Below are 25,931 nucleotides of genomic sequence, written 5' to 3' on the forward strand. Positions count from 1 at the left end.
AGAGGGAATGGAATTTGAGGACTTTGGGTTATTTTGTGAAATGGGGGCTGGAACTTCATCTTACTCTTTTATATTTGGTCACTGTTTTCTGATCTGAAAAGGGGAGACTTTTTTCCCCCTTTGGACTTTGAGGTTCCTCAATGACATTTTCCCTCTGATTATAAACATAAGCTATGTTTGTTGTAAAATAAGAAAAGTGCAGGAAGTGCACAGTTAATAAAATCAAACATATTATCCAGAGATAATTTTATTAATATTTTAATGTCCTTTCTCTTTTCCTATGCATATATAGTCATTTAATATGCTTTCTACAAAATAAGGATTTTACATTTTATAATTTGCTTTTTCTGCTTCTATAAGAGACATTTACCAGTGTTACTAAGAATATTCATATTCATAAAAGAATATGAAATATTCTTTCATAACTTTTTAAGGAAAAATTTAACTCTGACCTCATCGAGGCCTAGAGTTTTCTTTTAGGAAAATCTTTTTTCTAAAGATCATAATGTTTATTTTTTAAAAAAGCTATATTAAGTATAATTGATAAATAACAAATTGTACATTTTAAAAAATAAACAGCTTGTTATATGTATACACCTGTGAAACTATTACCACAATCAAGGTATTAAATATATTTGTCATGCCTACGTTTCCTCATGCTCTTTTGTGATCTCTCCCTCCTTCCCCAACCCCTACCAGCCACTCCCATTCCCAAGCAACTACCAATCTGCTTTCTGTTACTATGATTAGTTTGCATTTCCTAGAAGTTTATATAAATGGAATCATATAACATATACTCTTTTTTCGTCTAGACTTTTTTCACTTAGCATAATTATTTTTGAGATTCACCCACATTAATGCATTCCTTTTATTACTGAATAGTTCCTTTGTATGGATATGTCATAATTTGTTTATCCATTTACCTATGTTGGACTCATGTTTGAGTCTCACAAAGCTTCTATGAACATTTGTGTAAAAGTCTTTGTTTTCATTTCTCTTGGTTAAATACCTATAAATGAAATGACTGGATTTTATGGTAAGTGTATGATTAACTTTTAAGTAACTGCCAAAGTGTTTTCCCAAACGATTTTCCCATTTTACATTTCCATCAGTAGTTTGACAGTTCCAGTTCCTCTACATTCTAGTTAATATTTGTTGTGGTCAGCCTTTTAAATTGTATAGCCATTCCAAAAAGTATAGTATAGTAAGTATAGTATAGTATAGTAGTATTGCGTTGTTTCAAATTTTCACTTCACTAATGACAAATGATATTTAACATTTTTTCATGTGTTTAATCATCCATGTATCTTTCTTAATGAAATGTCTATTCAAATCTTTTGCCCACTTTTTGGTTTATTTTGTTAAATTGAGGTGTTTTCCTGTTATTTAGTTTTGATAATTTTTTATGTATTTTGGATGCTAGCCCTTTATTGATACGTGATTTGTAAATTATTCCTTCAGCCCTGCATATCTGTTCATTTGCATTACAGTGTCTTTTAAAGAAGTTCTTAATTTTAAAGTTCAGTTTTTCATTTTTTTCTCTTATGGATTATGCTTTTGATCTTGTATCTAAGAAGTCTTTAACTCTCTTATGTATTATGCTTTTGGTCTTGTATCTAAGAAGTCTTTAAGAAAATAAGATAATTTTCTATTTGTTTCTAAGAGTTTTATTGTATTATGTTTTATGTTTACATATACGTTTTGAGTCAGTTTTGTGTATGGTATGAAGTAAGACTTGAAGTTCATGTTTTTGCACATGGATAGGCAGTTGTCTCAGGACCATTTGTTGAAAAGACTATCCTTTCTCCATAGAATTGAGTGTGCATATTTGTCAAAAATTAATTGACCACGTATATTTGCATCTATTTCTGAACTCTACTCTCTTTTAATGGATTTGTGTCTGTCATGATATGAATGCCACACTTTTGATTTCTGCAGTGTTTTAATAAGTCATGAAGTCAGGTAGTGCAAGTTCTCCAACTTTGTTCTTTTTCAAAGTTTTGGCAATTTCAGGTCCTTTGTGTTTTTATATAAATTTTAGAACCAGCTTGTTAATTTCTATTTTTAAAAAAATTGCTGGAGTTTTGAATGGCATTGCACTGCATTTGGGAGAAATTAACATCCTAATATTTAGTAATTTGATCCATGAATATGGTATAGCTTGCTATTAAACATGCTTTTTTATAGCCTCTTTTTCCATCATAAATAGAACTGTGGTATAAGCAGCATGGAGGCAGGGACCTAATTCTGTCTTCCACTCCTTCCTGGCTCTTTACATGACTCAATAAACATTTATTAAGTGATAAATGAAGAAGGTTCCTTAATGTAAATATTTGCGTGCATCTCTGCTTAGTTTCTTAGCAGTACTTCCTAAACGTGGAATTGCTAGGTCAAAGGATATATTCATTTTTAAAGCTTTTGATTACCAGACACTTCCCTAGAGTTGTTTTTTCTTTTTTTTTAGGCACAAATATCTTGGTTGATAACTACCATAATAGGTTAGCAAATGGTATTCTTGATGACATTCTTCCCCAAGCTTTGTCTTAAATTACACTGTAAGTCTGTGGGAAAGTAGGATTCATATCATAGAAAGTTTGTGGATCGCTTTTCTGTCCTTAACTAAATTTATTGGAATTGGGAGCTACGGAGATAACCAAAAACACAGGTGATTGTAGTTTTTGCTTTGAGGAAGTCATAGTCTCTTTGGAAAGATAGTTTACATAGTTATAAATCACTAGAAGGGAAAAATACCCATGTGCTAGAATTTAGAATAAATATCCTGAGGCAAGCACAAGGAAGGCAGAAATTTATGGTGCAGAAAGAAGGGAAGAAGCTATTGTTTACATTCACTTTTAGAGTTAACTATAAACTCTGAAAATAGTCTCATGATTGATTGTTCATACTGTAGGGTTTTAGGTTTGACTCTGATCTTGATTTGTGGATTAGTTGAGAAGATTTAAGAAGATATTTTAACTCAGTATAAGTATATGAACAGTATTGTGAAGATGAGAATAAGCAACATGTGTATGAGAGAGAAGCAGCTTAATTTACTCTAGCAAAGGGGTCCTGTGGGGCAGCAAAATGAAATTGTTTGCATTTGTATAAGGAGTTGGGTAATGCAGGGCTTTGAGTTTGGCTGAGAAGTGTAGATTTAATCCAGTAAACAATAGATTATAATAGGAGTTATAATTATGGAGACAGTGCATGAGAAAGATTGTCTTGGGTAATTTGTAGGCTATGTAAGGATGAGGAAAGACCAAAATCCAGGACACTGTTTAGGAAGCTTCTGTTAAACCAAATGTAAAATATTTGATATTTTTGCACTAGAGGGTGATGGAAAAGAATGGTTAAAATCAACAGATGGATGAAGAATCAGCAGATTTAATAGTGTATTTACTACTAGGAGAGGGGGAATAAGTTGTGTGCTAAGAAATAAGGGAAGAGTAGTAGTGATTTTTTTTTGTTGTTTTTAAGGAGGCAGGTAGAAAATTTGAAGTTAAAGAGTTTAGTTCTTGTTATGCCAAGTTTCTGTTACAGAAGGGACATGTAGTAGAGTAAGTTTTGAGCTGAGAGAGAGGTTAGCAACGTGATTATAAATTTGAGTGTCATTCAAATGTAATAAATCAAGCTGTGAGAGGCAACTTGACTTTTCTTATAGAAATGGAACAACAGACTGAAGAATCTCATGGTGAATGGGATAAAGAACATATAAGGGAGAACAAGAAGGGTCAGGGAGATAGGAGGTGATTATGGTGTTTCAGATGCTAGGAGAAGAATATTTCAAAGAGGTTCTTAAAGGTGATTGTGTGCAAACTGCATTGATAACATTTCTTTATGTTTACTAGTGTTTAGCATAATTTGGTAAACATAGTAAACTGTTGATGAAAGATATTTAAATTATTTTCTTAATTATTGGATTAAGACTGACATTTTCCATGTTATCTGTTGTATTCAATTGGTAAGAAAGGAATAATGACATACAATTATTTTCATAGTTTATAAACCATGTGTCAATATTCTCATGCAGAGGTGTTGCTAATATTATCAGTTTTGTCCCAGATTACAAAAGTAGTATATTTTTGCATCATTTAAAAAAAAAAAACCCAACAAAACTTATGCTAATAATTTTAGCTCAAGTGAAGGGAATAGTAAATGACTTTATAATTATAGTTTTTTAAGATGCTTTAGCTTACCTAATATTGTGACATTTTTTAAAGTTTTATTTTTTTGCCCTTAATTTTTTCTTTTAATTTAAACTTAAAAAAAAAAAAAAAAAACACCCGACCGGTTTACCCATTACTCCCCTCACTGCTACCCCCAACCACCAGTCTATTCTCTATCTATGAGCTTGGTTTTTGTGTGTGTGTGTGTTTGTGTTTCTGTGAAGATTTTACATATAAGAGAGATCATATGTTATTTTTCTTTCTCTGACTTATTTCACTTAGCATAATGCCATCAAGGTCCATCCATGTTGTTGAAAATGGCGAGATTTCCTTCTTTTTTAATGGCTCAGTCATACTCCATTGTTTATATGTACATCACATTTTCTTTATCCATTCATCCATTGATGGACACTTAGGTTTTTTCCATGTCTTGGGTCTTGTAAATAATGCTGCAGTAAACATAGGGGTATATATGTCTTTTTGAGTTAGTGTTTTTGTTTTCCTCAGATAAATACCCAAAAGTGGAATTGCTGAATCATGTGGTAGCTTTGTTTTTAATTTTTTGGGGAACCTCTGTGTCCTTAATTTTCCAAATGGATTATTGTATATGTTCATACTGCCTCAGCACTGTGGTCTTGGTCTTTCCTATTTTCTAAACCAGTTTTATTATCTGTTATAAAATATTTTCGAAGATAACTTATATAATTTAAAAAGTCTTACCACAAGGTGTCATTGTAACCTATAAAAAGCATTCCATGTAAACATGCAACACCAATTTTTACATTTCCTTGTGTTTTTGTCTTTTTTTTGTTTCATGTTTTGCTGTTGTCTTTTAAGATATATTGTGTATCTCTTGTATTAAAGGAAAAAATAAAGTAGCTCATGTTCTTAAGTTCTCATATTTTTGCAAAAACATATGCTTTCCACCCACAAATTTCTTAAGAGTGTGTTGCTATAGAGATGATTGTTTGAAGGAAAGAATGAGGAGGAGTAACAGCAGGTGGACATTTAAGGAATAAAATACTTATTTTATGTCTTTGTTTCGTACAGAGCCAGCTTTAGCATTTACCCCTCTGCTGATGAAATCCCTGTGGAAGAAAGGTAGATATTTAGAGATACTGTGATGATATTTGCATTTACTTGGATGCTTTTGCAAAGGTCCCTGTGCTTGATCCTTTGTTCATATGAAAGATTAGTGCTTGAAGTAATTGTAATCTTTGAAACAGTCTTTCTTCTGCTTTAACTGAATTCCATTTTATTTAAAAAACAAACTGTCCTGATTTCCTAGTTGGTCTTTTAATTAGTTTCTTTGAAAGAGGTGGGTTGTGTTTCATTTTTTGGTTTTTTTTTTTTTTTTTGAGAGATGTGTCAATATCTAACTACAAACTCCTGTTACTTCTGCCTACAAATTCATTTTTAAGACTATTCCCTGTCAACTACTTGCTGCCACTGTTTTCATTCAGGCCTTCATCATTGCTTTCCTGGACTCTTGATCTCCTCTTCTTTTTCTTACTCCCCACTCTACCTCAAATCTGTTCTGCACCTTAGATAATGTAGTAATTTTTCTGAAGTACAAATCTGAAACCATCCTGTACTCTGCCTCATCTACCACAAGCTTAAAACCTTTTGTTGGCTCTCCTAGACCCCAGGGTGAACTCCAGTCTTCTGCACATTGCCTTCAAGGCTCTGCCCTACCTCTTCAGGCTGATAATGCTCCCTCACGTCTCCCCCCAACCCCACCTCCAATGTTCTTCTTTCCATCTTCATGCCTTTGTAGTTGATGTTCCTTCCCTGCATCCCTTTCTTTATCTTAGCTCAGGATTTCCTTCTTTGTGAAGTCTTCCCTGACAGCTTCTCCAGCAGAATTAGGCGTCTCTTTCAAGTGTACCCATACTGCCTATAAATATATTACAGTGCTTTATAGCTTTAAAACTTTCTGAATTCACTTATTTTAAATAGGTAATATACCCACATGGCAAAAAAAATTTATGTACAATAAGGTTTTTTTTTTTTTAATTATTTGTTTATTGGCTGCATAGGGTCTTCGTTGCTGCACATGGGCTTTCTCTAGGTTGCAGTGAGCGGGAGCTACTCTTCCTTATGGTGCGCAGGCTACTCATTGCTGTGGCTTCTCTTGTTGCAGAGCATGGGCTCTAGGCACGTGGGCTTCAGTAGTTGCAGCACACAGGCTCAGTAGTTGTGACTCAAGGGCTCTAGAGCATAGGCTCAGTAGTTGTGGCCCACAGGCTTAGTTGCTCCATGGCACGTGAGATCATCCTGGAGTGGGGATCAAACCCATGTCCCCTGCATTGGCAGGCGGATTCTTAACCACTGCACCACCTAGAAAGTCCTATTTTTTGTTTTTTTTGTTTTTGGTTGCTGCACCTGGGCTTTCCCTAGTTGTGGCGAGTGGCAGTGCGCGTGGGCTCAGTAGTTGTGGCTCAAGGGCTCTAGAGCACAGGCTCAGTAGTTGTGGCCCACAGGCTTAGTTGCTCCATGGCATGTGGGATCTTCCTGGACCAGGGATTGAACCCATGTCCCCTGCATTGGCAGGCGGATTCTCAACCACTGTGCCACGAGGGAAGTCCCCCATAAGGGTTTAATAAATTGTAAATTTTCTCTTTTTTATTTAGTTAGCAGTTGGTGATCAACATGTATGTTTCACTGACCACTATGAGGGCACAAAGTTTCTTTTATTTATTTCTGTATCCCTATACCCAACAAAGTGTCTGGCATAAAATAGACACATAGAAAATGTCCACAGTACTCTGAATATGGGCAGGTTTTTCTTTGCTGAGAAGTCAGTTGGACTTGACAGTCTGCATATTTATGTATCTCCCCCAGAGCCCTCTTAGTAAGTGGACCACTCTGTAAATATGATATAGTAGCCACTCAGTAAGTACTGATTGTTTAATTGCTTTTTTTTTTTAAATGAATGGCTTTAAAATTAACATGTATTGTGTGGCTTTTATTTATCTCCCTTTTCTGGCTCTGAAAACTTTTATACTTTCTGGCAGATTCTCAAATATGAAAAAGGGAATGCTTTCATTAACTCCAATAAAAATATCAGTTGAACTTATCAGTTTTTAAAATTTATTTGGCTTTTCCGCCTAAGGCATAAATCTCATGGAAATAAAATTAAATCAGAATTTATTTAAAAAAACAAATAATTTCCAGGATATGTTGTTGGATCAGTAGACAACCTTTATTTTGTGGTAGGAGCCATATGGTAGCCTTTTCTATTTCAGGAGAAGTATGGGACTGTGTGAGCAAAAAAGAATCTGTAGCTTGCACAAAAGTATTAAGTACTCATATATCTTTTGCAGAGTCCCCGTGTTATATGTAATAGAGCCTACACTAAGAAACATGAAAATGAATTTGAAGTATGGTTTGGGCAATAGTCATCTTTGTTTTTCAGATCACAACTTTTCAGAGACTTTTATAATTTATTTCTAAGCATTTGAGGTTGACTGGTTACTATATCATACTTTCCAAAATTCTTTTGTGCGAGTTAAGCTCTGCGGAGGCAGACAGTGCAATTATAAGAATAGAATAACATTTTAATTCAGAGTGCTTTGGTGGTTGATTGCTAACCACTCTAATACATATCTTCTTCCCTTCCTCTTTCCTTACCCTCCCGTTTCTTTCTAAATCGCAATTACAGGGCCTGGCACCTTACCAGGGCTTTGAAGGGTCTGCTCCCAGCTGCGCTTCAGGTTTTGGCAGGATGTCACGTTGTGACATTTTTTTGTATACAAGACATCCTGGGATGGCCATCCAAAGGCTGTCAGGGAGGCTAGTGTAGGATTCTCTCTGGGTTTTAAAGAAACTCATTTCTAATGTTTTGTTTATAAGTGAAGTAATGCCCGATGTAGGTTCTCTAGACTTTTAATGTTGTTTTTAAAAAAACAACATTCACTTTGGGGGCATGTAGTATTTAAAGCATTGTTTTGAAATGTTCAAAGGCGTATAGCATGTGCTTTTTAATGGAATGTGTTTTGGAAGCTTTCCATGAGCATCAGCAGCTGTGCTTTTAGGATATTTTGAATTACCATCCTTTTGACCAGGACATTGTACCACTTTTAAGAAATACAGCTCCTGTGTGAAAGAAAATGTCCTGTGGATCTGTGGAGCTGGGACTGGTCTAAACATGTGGGAGGAAGGACTTGTGGGTGTGGTTATGTGTTAGTAGTACAGTAGTTGAAAAGATTGGAAGATGTATTTGGAGAAGGGTTGTGCCGAGTCTTAAAAATTGCCTTTCACAGAGAGTAGTCCATCTAATAAATGCTTATTGATTAACAGGCTGATCAGAATAATCTGCTTTACCTTTCATTGTTTGAATGGTGTACTTTTTAAAATTTGCATTATGAGTTTATTTGGTAAACTCTGCACATTCTTTTATTGTATGGTTCAAGTGCCTAATACATATTTAGATGTTCTGTGAGTAATTGATACTTGTCTATTGACTGGCTAAAATCAGAAAAGTCTGACTGTGGTAAGAATTTAAAACTGATAGAAATTTTCAGACTGGCTAAAATTCATTATGAAAAAATAGACTGAAGAGAACAGCCAGCCTATTAGTTACTTGTAGCTACTGTAACAAATTACTACATACCACGTGGTTTAAAACAGCAACAATTTATTCTCTCACAGTTTGGAGACCAGAAGTCTGAAATCAAGGGCCACACTCCCTCTAAAGGCTGTAGGAGAGAATACTTTCCTTGCTTCTTCCGGCTTCTTGTGGTTTAAGGCATTCCTTGGTTTGTGGCTGCATTTCTCTGATCTCTGTCTTCTTGTTCATATTACCTCCTCTGTTTTATTTTTAGCCTTTCTCTTATAAGGATACATGTCATTGTATTTAGGGCCCACCCATATAATTCAGGGTAAGCTCCTCCTTTTAAGATCCTTAATTTAATCATGTGTTGCCATATAATGTCATTACCATAAGTTACAGAGATTAGGAAGTGACATATGTATTTTTGGGGGGCCAGCATTCAGCCCAATACAGAAGCCTCAGTTACTGAATATGGATGAGAAAAGTGAATTGAGGCTAAAGGAGCATAGAATAGTGAACATATTCATTTAATGTTTTTGAGCTAATATGTACCTGTGTTTGTTTTAGATTTGGGCGTTATAAATATGAGTAAGACATGTTTTCTTCCCCTCGGTGAAGTTACATTACTTGTGTTACATATATTAAAAAATTACAAGACAGAAGATGGAATAATTACATAAATACATTTGGGAGAGTTGGGAAATACTTCATAGAGGAAGTAATGCATTCCTGAACAAGTTTTTTGAAGGCTGACTGGGAATTCACTAGATCAGAGTGCAAAGGGGACGGAAAAGACCTTCAGGGCAAGGAAATTAGTATTGGCTAAGACATGGAGGTAGAAAACAGCAATGTGTGTGCTCAGGAGGATACCAGTAAGTCAGTGCACTGAGGTGAATTTGAAAGGTAAACATTCTTTGTTAAGATCCTTCTTCTTCTTCTTTTTAAATAAATTAATAAATTAAATTATTTATGGCTGCATTGCTGCACATGGGCTTTCTCTAGTAGAAGGGTGGGGGCTACTCTTCTTTGCAGTGCACAGGCTTCTCATTGTGGTGGCTTGTTGCGGAGCATGGACTCTAGGCTCTTGGGCTTCAGTAGTTGCAGCACATGGGCTCAGTAGTTGTAGCTTGCAGGCTCTAGAGTGCAGGCTCAGTAGTTGTGGTGCATGAGCTTAGTTGCTCAGTGGCATGTGGGATCTTCCCAGACCAGGGATCGAACCTGTGTCCCCTGCATTGACAGGTGGATTCTTAACCACTGTGCCACCAGGGAAGTCCTGTTGTGATCCTTCTTAAAGAAAAGATCTTTTCATAGATTAAGAAGATCCGTGAATGGCCATTAAATACATGAAAAAGTTGCCTCAGGGAAATGCAAAGTAAAAACCACAATGAGGTAGAATTCCCTAGAATGGTTAAAACTAAAAGACCATGTTAAAGTAATTAAAGAGGCTTTTAGACTGAGGTGGCTGGTAGCCTTGTACCAATGCCTTGGTAACCTATGTAAGCAAACCAAAATCTAAGCCAGAATCAATGCACTTGAGTCCCAGAAACTGGAATTTAAGAACAACCAAAAAGAGCCAACTAGGGTTTTCGAAATAAGAAAACACCTTAATCTATAGCCACCCAAATGCTTTCCTTGCTTTGGTTCCACATCTCTAGCTCCTATTGGTGGCATGTTCCTACTACTTTCAGTTAGGTGCTCCCCAGTTGGAATGGATGTGTGCTCAAATAAACTCTTGAAAATTTTAATGTACTTCAGTTTGTCTTTTAACGACTGACAACACCGAATGTTGGCAAAAATGTGAAGGAAACAACTCTTACGTTGATTGGAATGGAAAATGGTACAACTACTTTGGGAAAAGTTTTGTCAGTTTGTTATAAACGTGTACTCACTCCATGATCTAGCAATTCCACTCATATGTTTACACCTCTCCCCAACTGAAAATGTGTCCACAAAAGGTCTTGTGCAAGCACCTTATTCATAATAACCAGAAACAATCCAAATGCTCATCAGTAAGAGAAAAAAAATGTGTTATATTTAAACAATGAATACTCTTGGGTTCTTCCTTTTTGAACTCATGGATTTGTACACTTAAAATTTATGCATTTCATTATATATAAATTTTACCTTTAAAACAAAAAGACTAAATAAGAAGAGAATTGATGGAAGAAATGGTCCTTTTATACATGTTTTTGTGTATCCATGTGATGTCTGAAATTGTGGTACCCTCACAACTGAGAGGAGAATTAAGACAACAGGATGTTGACAGAAGAATGGGAAAGACCTGGGTCTTTGATGATACTGAGACCAATTTTTGAATGAAAATTTAGAATTTTAAAATTCTAAATTTTGAACTCTTTAAAAAATGTTGGTTATAAAATACATGTTAAAAAAAAGTGCAGAAAAATGTCCATCTGAGTGATTTATAAAGCAAACCACAATGTAACCAGAACAAAGATCAAGAAGTAGAACACTACCAGCCTTCCTCAGGTAACGTTATCCTGACTTCTGTGTTAAGCACTTCCTTTTTTTATTGTTTTACCACCTAAACATACTTAAGCATGTATTCTCTAAGTACTGTCATTTTGTCTTTTTATTTTTTCTGAACTTTAGATATTTGGAATAATTCAGTATATATTCTTTTGTGTGTGGCTTCTTTCTTTTGCATAGTATATTTATGTATTGGTAGCTTTATTTCTTCCATATAGTACTAGTTCCTTTATAGCACAATTTGTTTCTTCAGCTGTTAATGGAAATTTGGTTTATTTCTAGGTTTCAATTTGAAATAATACTACTATGAACAGTATTATTCGAACAGAAATCTCTTGGTGTACTTGTACTCACATTTCAGTTAGGTATATATAGTAGAGGAATTGCTGAGTCATGATATATATGCATTTCTTTAACTTTAGATAATGCTTGCTTTTTTCCCCAAAGTGGATATGCTATCACTGGTTGCTTCGCATTCTCTCCTACCTTGTTACCATCAGTGTTTTTGGTTTTCTCATTGTGATTTTGATTTTATAAAGAATTCCTACACATTAGTACATAAAAAGATAATTCAATAGAAAAAATTGGACAAAAGATTCAAATAAACATTTCACAAAAGAGGATATCCAGAGGACCCCATAAACAGTCTCTTTAAAATATTTCATTGCTGGTATGTAGAATGCAATTAATTTTTGTATGTTAATCTACTTAGCAATCTTACTAACTTGCTTCTTCTAATGATTTCTCTATAAACTTGAATTTTCTGTATACACCATCAGAACATCTGTAAATAAAGTTTTATTTTTCCTTCTCCAGTTTTTTTTTAACCTTTTGTACCTTGTCTTTTTCCAGATCTTCAGTACAAATTTGCATAAAATTGGTGATAATGGACATCCTTGTCTTGATCGCATTCTCAAAGGCAGGCATTGAAGATTTTGAAATCAATCATAGTGTTTACTGTATTCTTTTTGAACACACCTTTTATCATATTGATGTGCCTTTCAGTTCCTAGTTTGCTAAGTTTTTTTTGAGGCGAAATTCATGTAACATAAAATTAACCATTTCAAAGTGTGCAATTCAGTGTCATTTAGTATATTCATGATGTTGTAGGACTACCACCTCTCTCTAGTTCTGAAACATTTTATCACCCTCAAAGAAAACTCTGTATCCATTACCCTATTCCCTCTCCCCAGCAGCCACCAATCTGCTTTGTCTCTCTGGATTTACCTATTTTGGAAATTCCGTATAAATGGAATCAGACTTTGATGACATGAATGGTAGATGTTTCATTTTAGTCCTACAAGTCCCTGAGCATCTGTTATTTTTGTCTATTTTCTGTCTATTGTTCAAGCTGAGTAATTTCTGTTCTACTAGTTCATTCTTTCCTCTTTGTCTTCTCTGTTTCTACTGTTGAGCTCATACTTAGATTTTTTATTTTGGTCATCGTATTTTTAATTTCTAAAATTTCCATGTGGTTCTTGTTTATATCTTCAGTTCTTTGCTGAGACTTGTATTTGTTTGCTGTAACTTTTTCTTTTTTCATGTATTTCAAGCTTGTTTGTAATTGCTCACTGAAGCATTTTAATCATGACTTCTTTAAAATCTTTGTCAGATAACTTTAACATCTCTGTTATCTCAGTGTTGGCATCTAGCAGTTATCTTTTTACATTTAATTTGAAATCTTCCTCGTTCTTGGTATGACCAGTGATTTTTTTTATTGAAACCTGGACCTTTGGGTTTTATGTTATATGACTTTGGATCCTATTTAAACCTGTTTTAGCTGGCTTTTCCTGACACCTCTCTCATGGGGGAAAGAGGGGAAACAAGCTGCCTCTTTGTTGCCAGATGGGGGTAAAAAGTCTGGTTTCCCCATTTTGCCTCTGTTGACACCTGAGTTGTAGAAGATCATCATTTTATTGTTCAGTGGCAGAGACTTCTGGCTCCCTATGTGGTCTCTACTGACACTGTAGAAAGGGAAGCCATGTTATTGCTGAGTGGTAGTGCCAGTCCTCACTCTTCACTAGGCCTTCTCTGACAACAGTTCAGCAGATTGAGGAATGTGCCAATCCGTATCTTGGTGGGGTGAAAGTTCAGGTGATGCATGTGGTCTCCAGTGACATTGCAGGAGCATGGGACTTTATTACTTCTCAGCAGAGATGAAAGTCCCAACTTCCTGCTTGCTTGTATGTCATCCAGGTAAGGTATTGGGATAACTGGTTACAACTTGGCCTCTCCACTTGGCCTTTGCTTGCGTGGATGGGGTGGAACCACAACTGTTTCTGTAGTATTTGTCTCTAGTGGTTGTTATTGTCTAAAAATTTTTTGTCTTGCTGGGCTTCCCCCTTTCTTGTTACTTTGGCTAGAGAAACAGGGTTAAGACTTTTTTGGGGAGGTGGAGGGGGGTAGTTCTGAACCCACTGCCAGCATCTTCAGCTCCAAATTGGGCATAAATGAGGGAAAAAGAAAACCCAGGGAGCCTGCCATTGTGTTGGTTCTTATGTTCCAGTGTCCTTGTCTGGTTTGCCTTCTAGTCTCCATTTTTTCAGTCATGTTAAGTATGTCATATATATATATAATGTTGGGGACTTTTAATTGTATTAGTGGGATTAGGGAAATGTACATCTGCTACATCTTCCTGGAAGCAGATGTCTTTATCCCTCAAGTTTTAATAATCAGTTTTCCTTTAGTTCTAGATATTTTCTAATTTTTGTGACCTTTTCTTTGCTTAATAAGTTATTTAGAAATATATTCTTTCTAAGCATATGTAACTTTTCCAGTTATCTTTTTGTATTGAGTTCTAGTTTAATTGTGCTGTAGTCAGAAAACATATTCTGTATAAACCTGTTTTTTTTTTTTTTCATGTGAGATATTTTTAAGACCCAGCATGTGGTCATTTATGAATGTTACGTGCATGCTTATAAGGAATGTATGTTCTATAGTTATTGGGTACAGTTTTCTATATATGTCAGTTAGGTCAGGTTGGTTAATTGTGTTGTTTAAATTGTCTGAATTCTTACTGTTTTTTTTTTTTGTTGTTTTTCTTCTGCTTGTTCTATTAGTTACCAAGAATAGTGGTTAAATTCTCCCCCTAAGGTTGTAAATTCCTTGTAGTTCTGCCCACTTGATTTACTGTACATAAATTAAAATTGTCACATCTTTTTCATGTACTTAACCTTTTATCGTTATTAATGTCTCTCTTCATCTTTAGTAATATTTTTTGCCTTAAAATCAACTTTATTTGATATTAATATGGTTCCACCATCTCTTTTGATTAACATTTGTATTATCTTCTCTCCTTTTTATTTCAATCTTTCTGTGCCCTTATGTTTTAAAAATGTCTTATAAAAAAGACATGTAAAAAAAAAAGACATGTAGTTGAGTTGTTTTTACTTTTAAATTTCTGTGTTGAGAAACCTTTTTTTAGAGTATTTGAGTAATTTTGATTTTTGCATCCTTTTAGCATTCTTTAATGGTTATCCTAGAGAAAGGTTTATCAAACTTTTATTATGAAGAGTCACATAGCAAATATTTTAGGCTCTTCAGGCCATGTGTGATTTCTGTTATGTATTCTTTCCTCCCTCCCTTCCTTCATTCCTTTTATAGAGCTGTTTTAGATTTATATCAGAGTTGAGCACAAAGTACAGAGGGTTCTCATGTACCCACTACTTGCCCCTACAAGCACAGACTTCTGCAATATTAACATCCCATAGCAGAGTGGTACATTGACATGTCGTTATTACCCATAGTCCACAGTTTACATTGCTGTTCACTCTTGGTGTTGTGCATTCTGTGGATTTTAATAAATGTATATTGGCATGTATTTTATAATTATAGTGTCATACAAAATAGTTTCACTGCTTTTAAAATCCTTTCTGCTCTTCCTGTTCATCCCTTTTTTCCCCTAACCCTTGGCAACCACTGATCTTTTTAATGTCTCTGTAGTTTTGGTCATTTCCAGAATCATACAGTTGGAATCGTACAATATGTATCCTTCTTTAAATTGGCTTCTTTCACTTAATAACATGCATTTAAGATTCCTCCATATCTTTTCATGGCTTGATAGCTCATTTCTTTTTAAGGCTGGATAATATTCCATTGTCCGGATGTACCACAGTTTATCCATTCACTTACTGAAGGACATCTTGGTTGCTTTCAAGGTTTGGTAATTATGAACAAAGCTGCTGTAAACATCTGCGTGTTGGTTTTTGGACGTAAGCTTTCAGCTCATTGGGTAAATACCAAGGAGTGCAGTTGCTGGATTGTATGGTAAGAATAATAAATTAGAGTTCCTATTGCTCCATATCCTCACTAGCATTTGGTGTTGTCAGTGTTTAGGTTTAGGTCATTCTAATAGGTGTGTGGTAGTATCTTATTGTTGCTTTAATTTGCAATTCACTAATGACATATGATGTCCAACATCTTTTCATGTGCTTAAGTGCCATGTCTTTGGTGAGATGTTTGGCCCATTTTTTAATCCAGTTGTTTTCTTATTGCTGAGTTTGAGTTCTTTGTATATTTTGGACAACGGTCCTTTATCAGATGTATCTTTTGCAAATATCTTCTCCAAGTCTGTGGCTTCTCTTCTTACTCTCTTGACAGTGTCTTTTCTAGAGTATAAATTTTTAATTTTAATGAAATCTAATGAAGTCAATTTTTTTCATGAATCTTGTCTTTGGTGTTGTATCTAAAAAGCCATTTCCATACTCAAGGTCATGTAGATTTTCTCCTATGTTATGTTCTCAGAATTTGATAGTTTTGCATTTTACATTTAGGTGTATAGTCCATTTGAGCTAATTATGTGAAGAGTATAAGGTCTGTGCCTAGATCCACTTTCTTTTTCCGTGTGTGTTATTTTTTGCATGTGCTCTTTTGCCAAATATCAGTTGACTATAATTTAGTCTATTTCTGGACTCTCTATTCTTTTTCATTGATCCATTTACCTATCCTGTGGGCAATATCATATTGTCTTGATTATTGTTGCTTATATAGTAGGCCTTGAAGTTGGGTAATGTCAGTTCTCCAACTTTGTTCTTCCTTAATATTATGTTGGCTGTTCTGGATCTTTTGCCTTTCCCTATAAATTTTAGAATCAGTTTGTTGATAGCCACATAATAACTTATTGGGATTGTATTGAATCTGTCTATCAAGTTGGGAAGAACTGACATCTTGGCCATATTTAGTCTTCCTGTCCATGAACATAAAATTCTTACTGTTTATTTAATTCTTTGACTAATTTCATCAAAATTTTGTAATTTTCCTCATGAAAATCTTATACATATTTTGTTAGATTTATCCCTATTTTATTTTGGGGGGTTTTAATGTAAATCATATTGTTTTAAGTTTCAAATTCCATTTGTTTATGGCTGGTGTAAAAAAGTGACTTTTGTATATTAATCTTTCCTGCAGTTGTGCTATAATTGCTTATTAGTTTTGGGAATTGTTTTAATTGATTCTTTTGGCTCTCCTTCATGGATGATCATGTCATCTGCAAACAGAGATAGTTTTATTTCTTCCTTTTCTTTCTCTGTGCCTTTTATTTCCTTGTTATGTTAGCTAAGACTTCCATCCAGTACAATTTTGGAAAAGAGTAGTGAGAGGGGACAGCCTTGCTTATTCTTGATCTTACTGGGAAAGCTTCTGTTTTTCTCACCATTAAGTATGCTGTTAGCTGTAGATTTTTTGTAGATGCTCTTTATCAAATTGAGGAAATATCCCTCTATGCCTAATTTGTTGACAGTTTTTATCATGAATAGGTGTTGGATTTTGTCAGATTCTTTTTCTGCATCTATTGATATGATTGTGTGATTTTTCTGCCTTAGCCTGTTGATGTAATGGATTGTAGTAATTGATTTTTTGAATATTGAACCAACCTTGCATGCCTGGAATAAATCCTCCTTGGCCATGGTGTATAATTCTTTTAAAACCTTGTTGGATTTGATTTGCTAATATTTTGTTGAGGATTTTTACATCTATTTTTAGTCTTTTTTTTTTTTTTTTTAACTCTTAAAAAAGGAGGTAACATTTTTAGCTTGGGGCCATACAGAAAGGGCTGCAGGCCAACTTTGGCCCATGGACTGTAATTTGCCAACCCATTTCCTTTACAGTATGTGACTTTGACTTACCAAAATCTAATATTAATTGATACTTTTACCCTTCTCCCATACAGTGCAAGGACTCTATTACATTTGTAATTCTACCTTTATTGACTTATATACCATTCATTTTAAGTCAATATATTTTAAAATCCCACAAGATATCAATATTTTATGCAGTTAATATTCAATTTGAGTTATGCATAAATTTGTGGTTGTCATTAATCTTCCTTTCTTTCTGAATTGTCAAGTTCACAGCTAAGAATTCTTCTTGTGTGTGAAAACTCCTTTACTGTTTCTTTTGTGTGCATCTTTAGGGATGAATTTGTTTTGTTTCTCTGCAAATGTCTTTGTTTTACCATCATTCTTCAAAGTTGTAGTATTGCTGTATTTATAGAATGTTAGTTTCGCAGTTGTTTTCATTCAGCACTGTACATGTGTTCTGGCCTTCACTGTTGAAGTCACTTCTGTCTTTTTGTTGCTCTTATTTGAAGTTACTTTGTCTCTTTGTGCCTGATTTTAAGATCTTCCCTTTGTTTTTGTTTTTTAGCTGTCTTAATGTGATGCATGTAGGTTTGGGTTTCTTTTTATTTATGTACTTGGGGATTGTAGGACTTTTGGTGGGGGAGTAGTATTTACTTATTTATTTATTTGGCAGTGTCAGGTCTTAGTTGTAGCATGCAGGATCTTTTTTTTTTTTTTTTTTTTCAGTTGCGGCATGTGAACTCATAGTTTTGGCATGTGGGATCTAGTTTCCTGACAGGGATTTAACCTGGGCCCTCTGCATTTGGAGCACAGAGTCTTAGCCACTGGACCACCAGGGAAGTCCTTGTAGGACTTTTTGAATCTGAGAATTGATACCTTTCCTCAGTTTGGGGATGTTGTCAAACTTTCTTTTTTTTCCTTTGTATTAGGTATTGCTTCTGCTCTCTTCTCTCCTTTCTTTCTGGGACTCCAATTTCATGTCTGTTACAGTGACATTTTAACTTTATTCTTTGTATTTCTTTCCTTTTCTATATTTTCCATCCTTGTTTCTTTTTCTACTTTATCTTGAATATATTCTTTTAACGTATCTTCCAATTCCTTCCTAAACTATGTCTAATCTGGGCTGTTTTACCCACTCAATTGAGCTCTTAATTTTGGTTATTATATTTTTCAATTTTAGAGTTTCCGTTGGTTTCTTTTTATGGTTTCTGATTCTCTCCCAAATTTCTCAATCTTGTTTTCTATTTCTTTGTACATAATAATTTAAAAAATTCTTTTAGAATCATTGTCTGATAACTCTTTAATAGTGAGACCCTGTGTATCTGCCTATTGTCTGTTGTTTCTGTGGTTTTAATTTGTTACCTTCTCTTCCCATGGACTTTTACATGTGTGTATGTGTCGCATGTTTATTTTTTTAGAGTAATTTGAGGTCAGTCTAATTCTTTCTTCTGAATTACTCTTACTCCTAAGAGGCAGCCTTTAAAGTATCTATCTAAAATGAAGGGTGATCACCAGGGCTTCTCCACTCCTTGCTGGTCTAATATATCTTGCTTTGATTTAAAGACTGTCCCAGGGTGTTCAGTCTCCCATCTACCTCTCTGGAATTGGCAGATGCTTCTAGGGGAAGGGTAGTCCCAAGTGCCAGTCTCATCTTTCTGCATCCGTATCTTCCCCTGTTCTTATCTCAGTAAATATTTATTCTCTTATTTTCCAATGTCTTCAAGCTGATTTTAAAAAATATATATGTATCTGGCTTTTCTTGTTGTCCTTAGCAGGAGGCTTGATGCAAAGTACTTAATCCTCTATTACTGGAAATAGAAGACTGTCTTCAAATTTCTTGGTATAAGAGAGAGATTATATGGTAACTGAGATGGGGTTTTCCATTTTTAGCTAAAAACCTCCTTATGTAATTAGTATAAAAAATAGAAGTTCTTTCTTTGTGACCTCAAATATAGAATGATAGAACCACTTTTGAAAGTCAAAGAAAGGATTATGTTTTATGAGGCCTTTCTGTCTATGACACTAGGTAGCTATTTGGAGGACTACCATAGTATATTTTCCAAGATTATTTTTGATAAGTTGATTACTACTGAACTGGAGAACTGCATATTTATACGTGCAGAGTACTTGAAAACAGATATAAAATTCATTCTGACCTTGGTTAGATTCACACAAATTGGCAGATAGTTTTCTGTGATTCTTAAATATTCCTAGAGGAGAAAATTCTGGAAAAGGCTATTGGCAAATGCAACCCAGGGCTCATAACTTTGAGTCAAGGATTTCTTTCTAGTATCTAACTACTGTGTTTATGCCTATTTATAGTCAGTCATCACAGAAATAGAGAACAGTTAGTGATTATTGTGCATGCTAAAGTCTATTTTGATTAGTGTAGGGTTCACAAACTAAGACAAAAGCTGTGTGAACAAAGGTGTGATGTGCATATTTATTCAGGGGCTAGCTGGAGTAGAATATTCTTGGCAGATGGTAGGAAATGAGACTACACAAGGTAGGTTGGGGCTGATTGTGTAGCGCTTTGAAAGACGGGAGTGTTTTGATTTTCACGTATATGGGAGCTTTTGCATGAGAGTGAGGAATCAAGTACTTTCTGACTGTTAACCTGGCAGTGTTTGGGGGGAGACTACAGAGAGGAACTAGTGGAAGCAGGGATAATAAAAACCTCTAATAGTCTAGTTATGAGGCAGCACAAGCTTGACTTTCTGTGGTTAAGTAGGAATGGATAGAATGGAATGCATTTGAAAGAAAGAGTGTTTGTTGTTTCTACCTGGGAAGTTGAGACAGGAAGCAGAGAAGACTTTGGGGTTGTAAGTGTGGATCAATGATAGCATAATACTGGTATCAGTACCAGAAGCTGGAGAGTAAGGAGGTTGAAGGTAGACTGAAAGCAAGGATGATGAGTTTGGTTTAAGATAATTTGAATATAGGGTGATAGAATTGTTCATTATCTGAAAAAAATTTTGTAATTGTTAAAAAGAAAATTTAACAATAAAATGTTTTTTTCTTTTAAAAAGAATTTTATTCAGATATAATGGACATACAATAAACTGCATATATTTAAAGTGTACAATTTGGTATTTTTTTCTTATTAGTCATCTGTTTTATACATATTAATGTATATATGGCAATCCCAATCTCCCAATTCATCCCACCCCACCCCCACTTCCCCCCCTTGGTGTCCATATGTTTGTTCTCTACATCTGTGTCTCTGTTTCTGCCTTACAAACCCATTGATCTGTACCATTTTTCTAGATTCTGCATGTATACATTAATATACGATATTTGTTTTTCTCTTTCTGACTTACTTCACTCTGTATGACAGACTCTGGGTCCATCCATGTCTCTGCAAGTGACCCAATTTTGTTCCTTTTTAACAATAAAATGTTGAAAGGGCAAGATGCAAGTTTTCTTGTCAGGGGGTCCCCCCGTTATTATTTCCCCAGAAGTTACCACTATTCTCAGCCCGGTGTACCACTATTTGACTCTTTATGTGTATGTAAACATATGTGTGTATATCTGTCATTTATACTCTTCACCATGCTGTGGAGACAGATCTAACTTATCTATCTTTTTTAATGCATAGTATACATATACCTTTATTTATGGAAATTTAGCTTACTTCTGATTTCTTTCTTTTTTTTTAATTAAAAACAATGTCACAAAGAAAATTCTTGTGTAGTAATTACATTTGGATATTCATCCAGCTATTTTCATAGACTGAATTCCTAGGATTGGGCCGGGGATAAACAGATTTATCGTTTTGATACAGTTAACTTTCCAGAAAGCTTTGTATAGATATGTATGTGTGTGTGTATACACATGCAAATTAACGTGATTTTTTTGTGGTATGAGGGGAAAGTGTATCATGCGTTTGGGTGTGGTACCTGCAGGTGATGTGTGTTGGTGTATTCTAGCTTTACTATTCAAAAAATTATCATATTAAAAAGTAATGAGGACTTCCCTGGTGGCGTAGTGGTTAAGAATCTACCTGTCAGTGCAGGGGACATGGGTTCAATTCCCATGGTTCTGGGAATATCCCATGTGCCGCAGAGCAGCTAAGCCCATGCACCACAACTACTGAGCCCACATGCTGCAACTACTGAAGCCCACAAGCCTAGAGCCCGTGCTCCACAGCAAGAGAAGCCACCGCAGTGAGAAGCCTGCCCACTGCAATGAAGAGTAGCCCCTGCTTGCCAGAACTAGAGAAAGCCCGTGCACAGCAACGAAAACCCAATGCAGCCAAAAATAATAAAATAAATAAAATCAAATAAAAAAATTTTTAAAAAGTAATGAAATTGCCAACATCATCTTGGAACAGGAGAAATCCTCCTGGTTTGGGAAGGTACAAGAGGGCAATACACATATGTTTGCATAGAAACTAGAATTGGAGGTGATGTAATGGTGGTGGTGATGGAGAAAGGGCTATTCTGAAATTAGTGGAGTCCAGGAAAGTACTTTTAAGTGAATATTTTAGTGCCAAGAGGGAAGGAGATAAGTCATTTTAATTTTATTTTCCAGAAACCTTCAGGTCTTTGTAAATTTCGTTTCCGTGCGGACTTAACTCTCATTTTAGGGTAAGGGTCAGTGAGAATACTTGTCAAGTTAACTGGAATACAAAAGAAAAAAAAATACTCATTTTAGCTTGTAAGTCTTTCTTTCACTAGTAATGGGACTAAAGGGTAGCTTTTGATTTTTCTAATGTAGTTTAAGCTTTTAGCTAATTAAAATTAAAACCTTATAATGCCTCTGGTGATATTATTAGAAAGTATGAGATACGTTTATTGTATGTTTCTATCTCTTAAAAGTTGATTTGGATCAAAGAGCAGAATCAAAATTACATGCCAGTTTTATGATCCAGTTTATTAATTCCATAGCAAATGTATACTCTTGACAGGATAATGTTGCAGCAGCTGCTACAAACCGTGCACTCTGTATTTGCCAAGGTTGAATCCTTGTGCACAATTTAACCTAGGAGTAAGGAGTAAAGTGTCCTTGAAGGACTTTTACCCCTCTGTTAAAATAGATAAAGCAGGAAACCAAAGCAACCTCAACTTTAGTTTAAAAGTCTTCGTATGTAATATGTAGGCATCACATTAATGTATCAGAAATGATGTAGTTCAGGCAAGACTCAGTAATTTAATGGTTGGTTTGCGTAGGGTAAAGATGGTCTCTTGTAGAAAGAAAAGGTAATTCATAATCACCCATGACTCAGGGAGATACTGTTAGGAAAAATATATATACAGTAGTTTTGAGAAAGGTTAATGAGATTAAAATGGACAGTTATTTTGATTAAAATTTTTGTTTTTAATTATCTGCAGTAAGAACACTGTCATCATTTTTAACTTCTAGATACAGCGAACATTTAGTTACTTTCATAATCCTGGGTCGTTGCTGTTGGGGATAGCTGAGGTGATTGAGTTTCCTGTTCTTAGCGCAGTGTATAATACATGATGATCAATATTTATATGTTGACTGATTTCTTCTCTGAATCTGCAGCCTGAGTACAATCACCTTTGTATAAATAAAAGGCCCTTTGTAGCATTAATCACGGACATAATTACATGCCTAAAGTCATTTTTGTGAAGACCGTGATTCTCCCCATCCACTTACCGAGTTCCAGATAGCTTTCCCCCTGGTTTCGGGGTGTGGATTTCATACCAGAATCCACTCTTGAAGTTTAACTCAGTAGCTTCAGAAGACATTTGGTGATTTGTGAATCCAGGACTACCTATACTGCAAGAGTCAGTACTCCTAGTTAGGTTAATACTTGAAGATATGACCTTGATGGTCACAGAAACTGCATGGAAATAAAGAAAATTTAAGGTGTGATTCAACTTTATTCTTGAATTTTGTTTTATGAGCAACTGAAAATCTGAAAATTGGGTTTGTTATAGAAATGATAAGGAGAATAATAAGAAGTGATAAAAATACTGAAGGAGTTCACTGATCACTAATTAATTATATTTCTCTCTACAGGTATAATTTGGCCTCCTGAGATTCTGTCTTAGGAAGAAGAAAGTGGAAAATACTCTTGGAAAGAAAATTAAGACAATAAGAAAGCCAGGACTTATTTTTACATGGTTGTCAGCTCACTTACCAATATGGACACTTTTCCCACCATTTTTCCTCCTGGTGGAGACAGTGGACTGACAAGTTCTCAATCTGAGTTCCAAAAAATGTTAATTGATGAACGGTTACGATGTGAACATCATAAAACTAATTATCAGACTCTGAAAGCTGAACACACAAGGTAAGTTACTTTAATTTGGAAGTGAGTGGCTTTATTAAAAAATTTTATTTTGTCTGAATGTTTGCTCTGGGATATACAGTAGAATTTTGTTATTTTGCAGTATACAGTATACATTTAAAACTGTAAATACAGTAAATTTTCTTTAAATCAAGTGGATTATAAATTTATAAAAGTCATGTTTTAAAGGTAGCAAGACATATAAAATCAAATGTATCTAGGTGGCTAAATATGTTTTGTTCCCTTCAAAGTAAAATTGCATTCAGAAATTACAGTGTTAATAATAAATGAAACTGTAAAGCAATGATATTTGCAAGTTTAATGAATATATGATATTGGTCTTGCTCTGTAGTGTTGGTTGACTTTACGTAAAGTAATGCAATTAGAAAGCAAAGAATACACTTAAAATTAAATTCTTTTAAAAAAAAATCAGGTTGCAGGATGAGTACATAAAGTCACAAAATGAACTCAAGCGCCTATTAAATGAAAAGCAAACTCACCAGGAAAAATTTCAGCTGCTGCTTGAAGAGCTACGAGGGGAATTAGTAGAGAAAACCAAAGACTTAGAAGAAATGAAGCTGCAGGTAAGAAAATATATTCAAGTTAGTATAAGAGTAGTCAGATGTTTTGTGAAGATAAATGATTTTGGTAAATTTGGTAAATTCTCTCTATATTCTTAATGAGTATTTTATTGTATCTCTGGGTGGTGTAATTTAATCTTTCATATACTGTAGAATGTTAGCTACCCTGTAGGGCTTAGCCACAAAACTTATTTTATGTAAATTTATATTTCCTGTTCTGATTTAAATAATATCTTAGTCTTCAAAATATTTGGAGGAAAGGCCAGTTTGAATTGATAAAAATCCACAATTAAAAGATATTTTTAGAAATAAAGGTTTACTGAATTTTTTTAAGTACTGTAACTGGTACTGAGCTGAAAATGACTGATAAGGAGCTTCTTAAAAGACAGTGTAAAAACAATTTGTGCATATAATTTATGTGCACAATGTAAGGTAAATGGAGTTTCTAAAGTAACAAGTAGTTGGTACTAAAGTACTGACTACAGTTTCTTGTGATATATTTCACACTGTTCATTTTTCATTTGCCTAAAAAGTAGAGCAAAGCTAAACCTCAGCACTAAACTTACTGTAAATTCAAATTAGTAGGTATTAGTAGTGATATTTCCCTGTAATCTCTGAATAGCACCAGCTGTGTATTTCTCCTTATTTAGTGCTTGTTACAATAAGTTATTATTAATACTGGAGTCATGGGTTGATAGAGTGAAAAGCCATCTTTCAAGTCATCCAATATAGCATGTCATCCAATTCATGTATTCTTTTGACAGCAGTGTTAAGTCATTCAGTGTCATCTTGAAATCTTCCATTGCTGGAAAGACTACCACTTAAGCTTGGGTTGAAGCCTCCACTGTGTTTACTGTTTGATTTCTAGGTATACATATTTAGGACATTTAAACAAATAAAAACCTCAGAAATCTAAGTTGAAGAGGGAAGTATAATTTAAACCTTTAGAATTGGTAGATTAATTTGTGTTGCAAAAATTAAGGCCTGTATGAATGCACTCTGTGAGCACTAACCCCAAGGTATTCAAAGTATTCTTTTCAGGCATTGAAGATGTAATCACTGTTTGAGAGTAACATGTGGACATGCTTATTTGTAACAAGCACATGAAAAATAGCCTAAGAAGCCTGGAGTGGCTATATTAATATAAGATAAAATAGACTTCAAGGCAAAGAGTATCACTAAAGATAAAAAGAATGATATTATAACCAGAGAAAGGGTCAATTCACCAGGAAGGTGATGACCTTCAACAAATAGTTATGTTTCTATTCCTTAGTTTTCTTATGTAATAAAGTGCATAAAAGTTGTTATCTAACAGGGGTTGTTGTGAGGACTAATGAGATAATAATAACCTGTATATTTTCAGTACAATGTCTGGCACATCATAGATACTCATAAATGTTGGCAATTTTTATTCCATTTGAATACAGACTCCGTGAGGGCAGAAACTATTTTTTAGTGTGTCTCCAGTACTTAAGATAATGCCTAGCAAGTATTTGTTAAATGAATGACATGAATAAATAGAATAAATGAGCAAGTCGGAATTGTTCTGTTCATATATAGTATAATGTTGCACTTCTTGTCTCATAGGTACCTAGAGCCTCAGCATCTTAGAGTTCATAATCACCTAGTTCTCTTTCATATCTGTTGTGAGTTGAGTTGTGTCCCCCCAGAAGATAAGTTGAAGTTCTTAACTCCCAGTACTTCAGAATGTAACCTGATTTGGAAATAGGGTTTTGCAGATGAAATTACTTAGGTTAAGATGAGGTTATACTGAAGTATGACAGATGCTTAATCTAATATGACTGA

The 25,931-nt window shown here is 34.6% G+C and overlaps 1 protein-coding gene across 8 annotated transcripts in view; it reads left to right on the forward strand.

Annotated features, from left to right (window-relative positions):
- CEP83 (centrosomal protein 83) overlaps window positions 1–25,931 on the forward strand; it is a 107,919-nt gene that overhangs the window by 17,718 nt on the left and 64,270 nt on the right. For 6 of the 8 annotated variants that reach the window (XR_009054661.1, XR_009054662.1, XR_009054663.1 and 3 more), the window contains exons 2-3: window positions 23,274–23,547; window positions 23,978–24,128. Coding sequence is in view for 5 of the 8 variants with exons in the window: in XM_057741501.1 (XP_057597484.1) it covers window positions 23,375–23,547; window positions 23,978–24,128 (324 nt within the window). In the remaining 3 variants the exon portion in view is untranslated. Of the gene's footprint in view, window positions 1–5,213; window positions 5,265–15,284; window positions 15,472–23,273; window positions 23,548–23,977; window positions 24,129–25,931 lie in introns of all 8 variants that reach the window. The other 2 variants (XM_057741499.1, XM_057741500.1) reach the window with 2 other exon arrangements.

This window comes from Hippopotamus amphibius, chromosome 7, assembly GCF_030028045.1.
Source record: "Hippopotamus amphibius kiboko isolate mHipAmp2 chromosome 7, mHipAmp2.hap2, whole genome shotgun sequence".
Classification (NCBI taxonomy): domain Eukaryota; kingdom Metazoa; phylum Chordata; class Mammalia; order Artiodactyla; family Hippopotamidae; genus Hippopotamus; species Hippopotamus amphibius.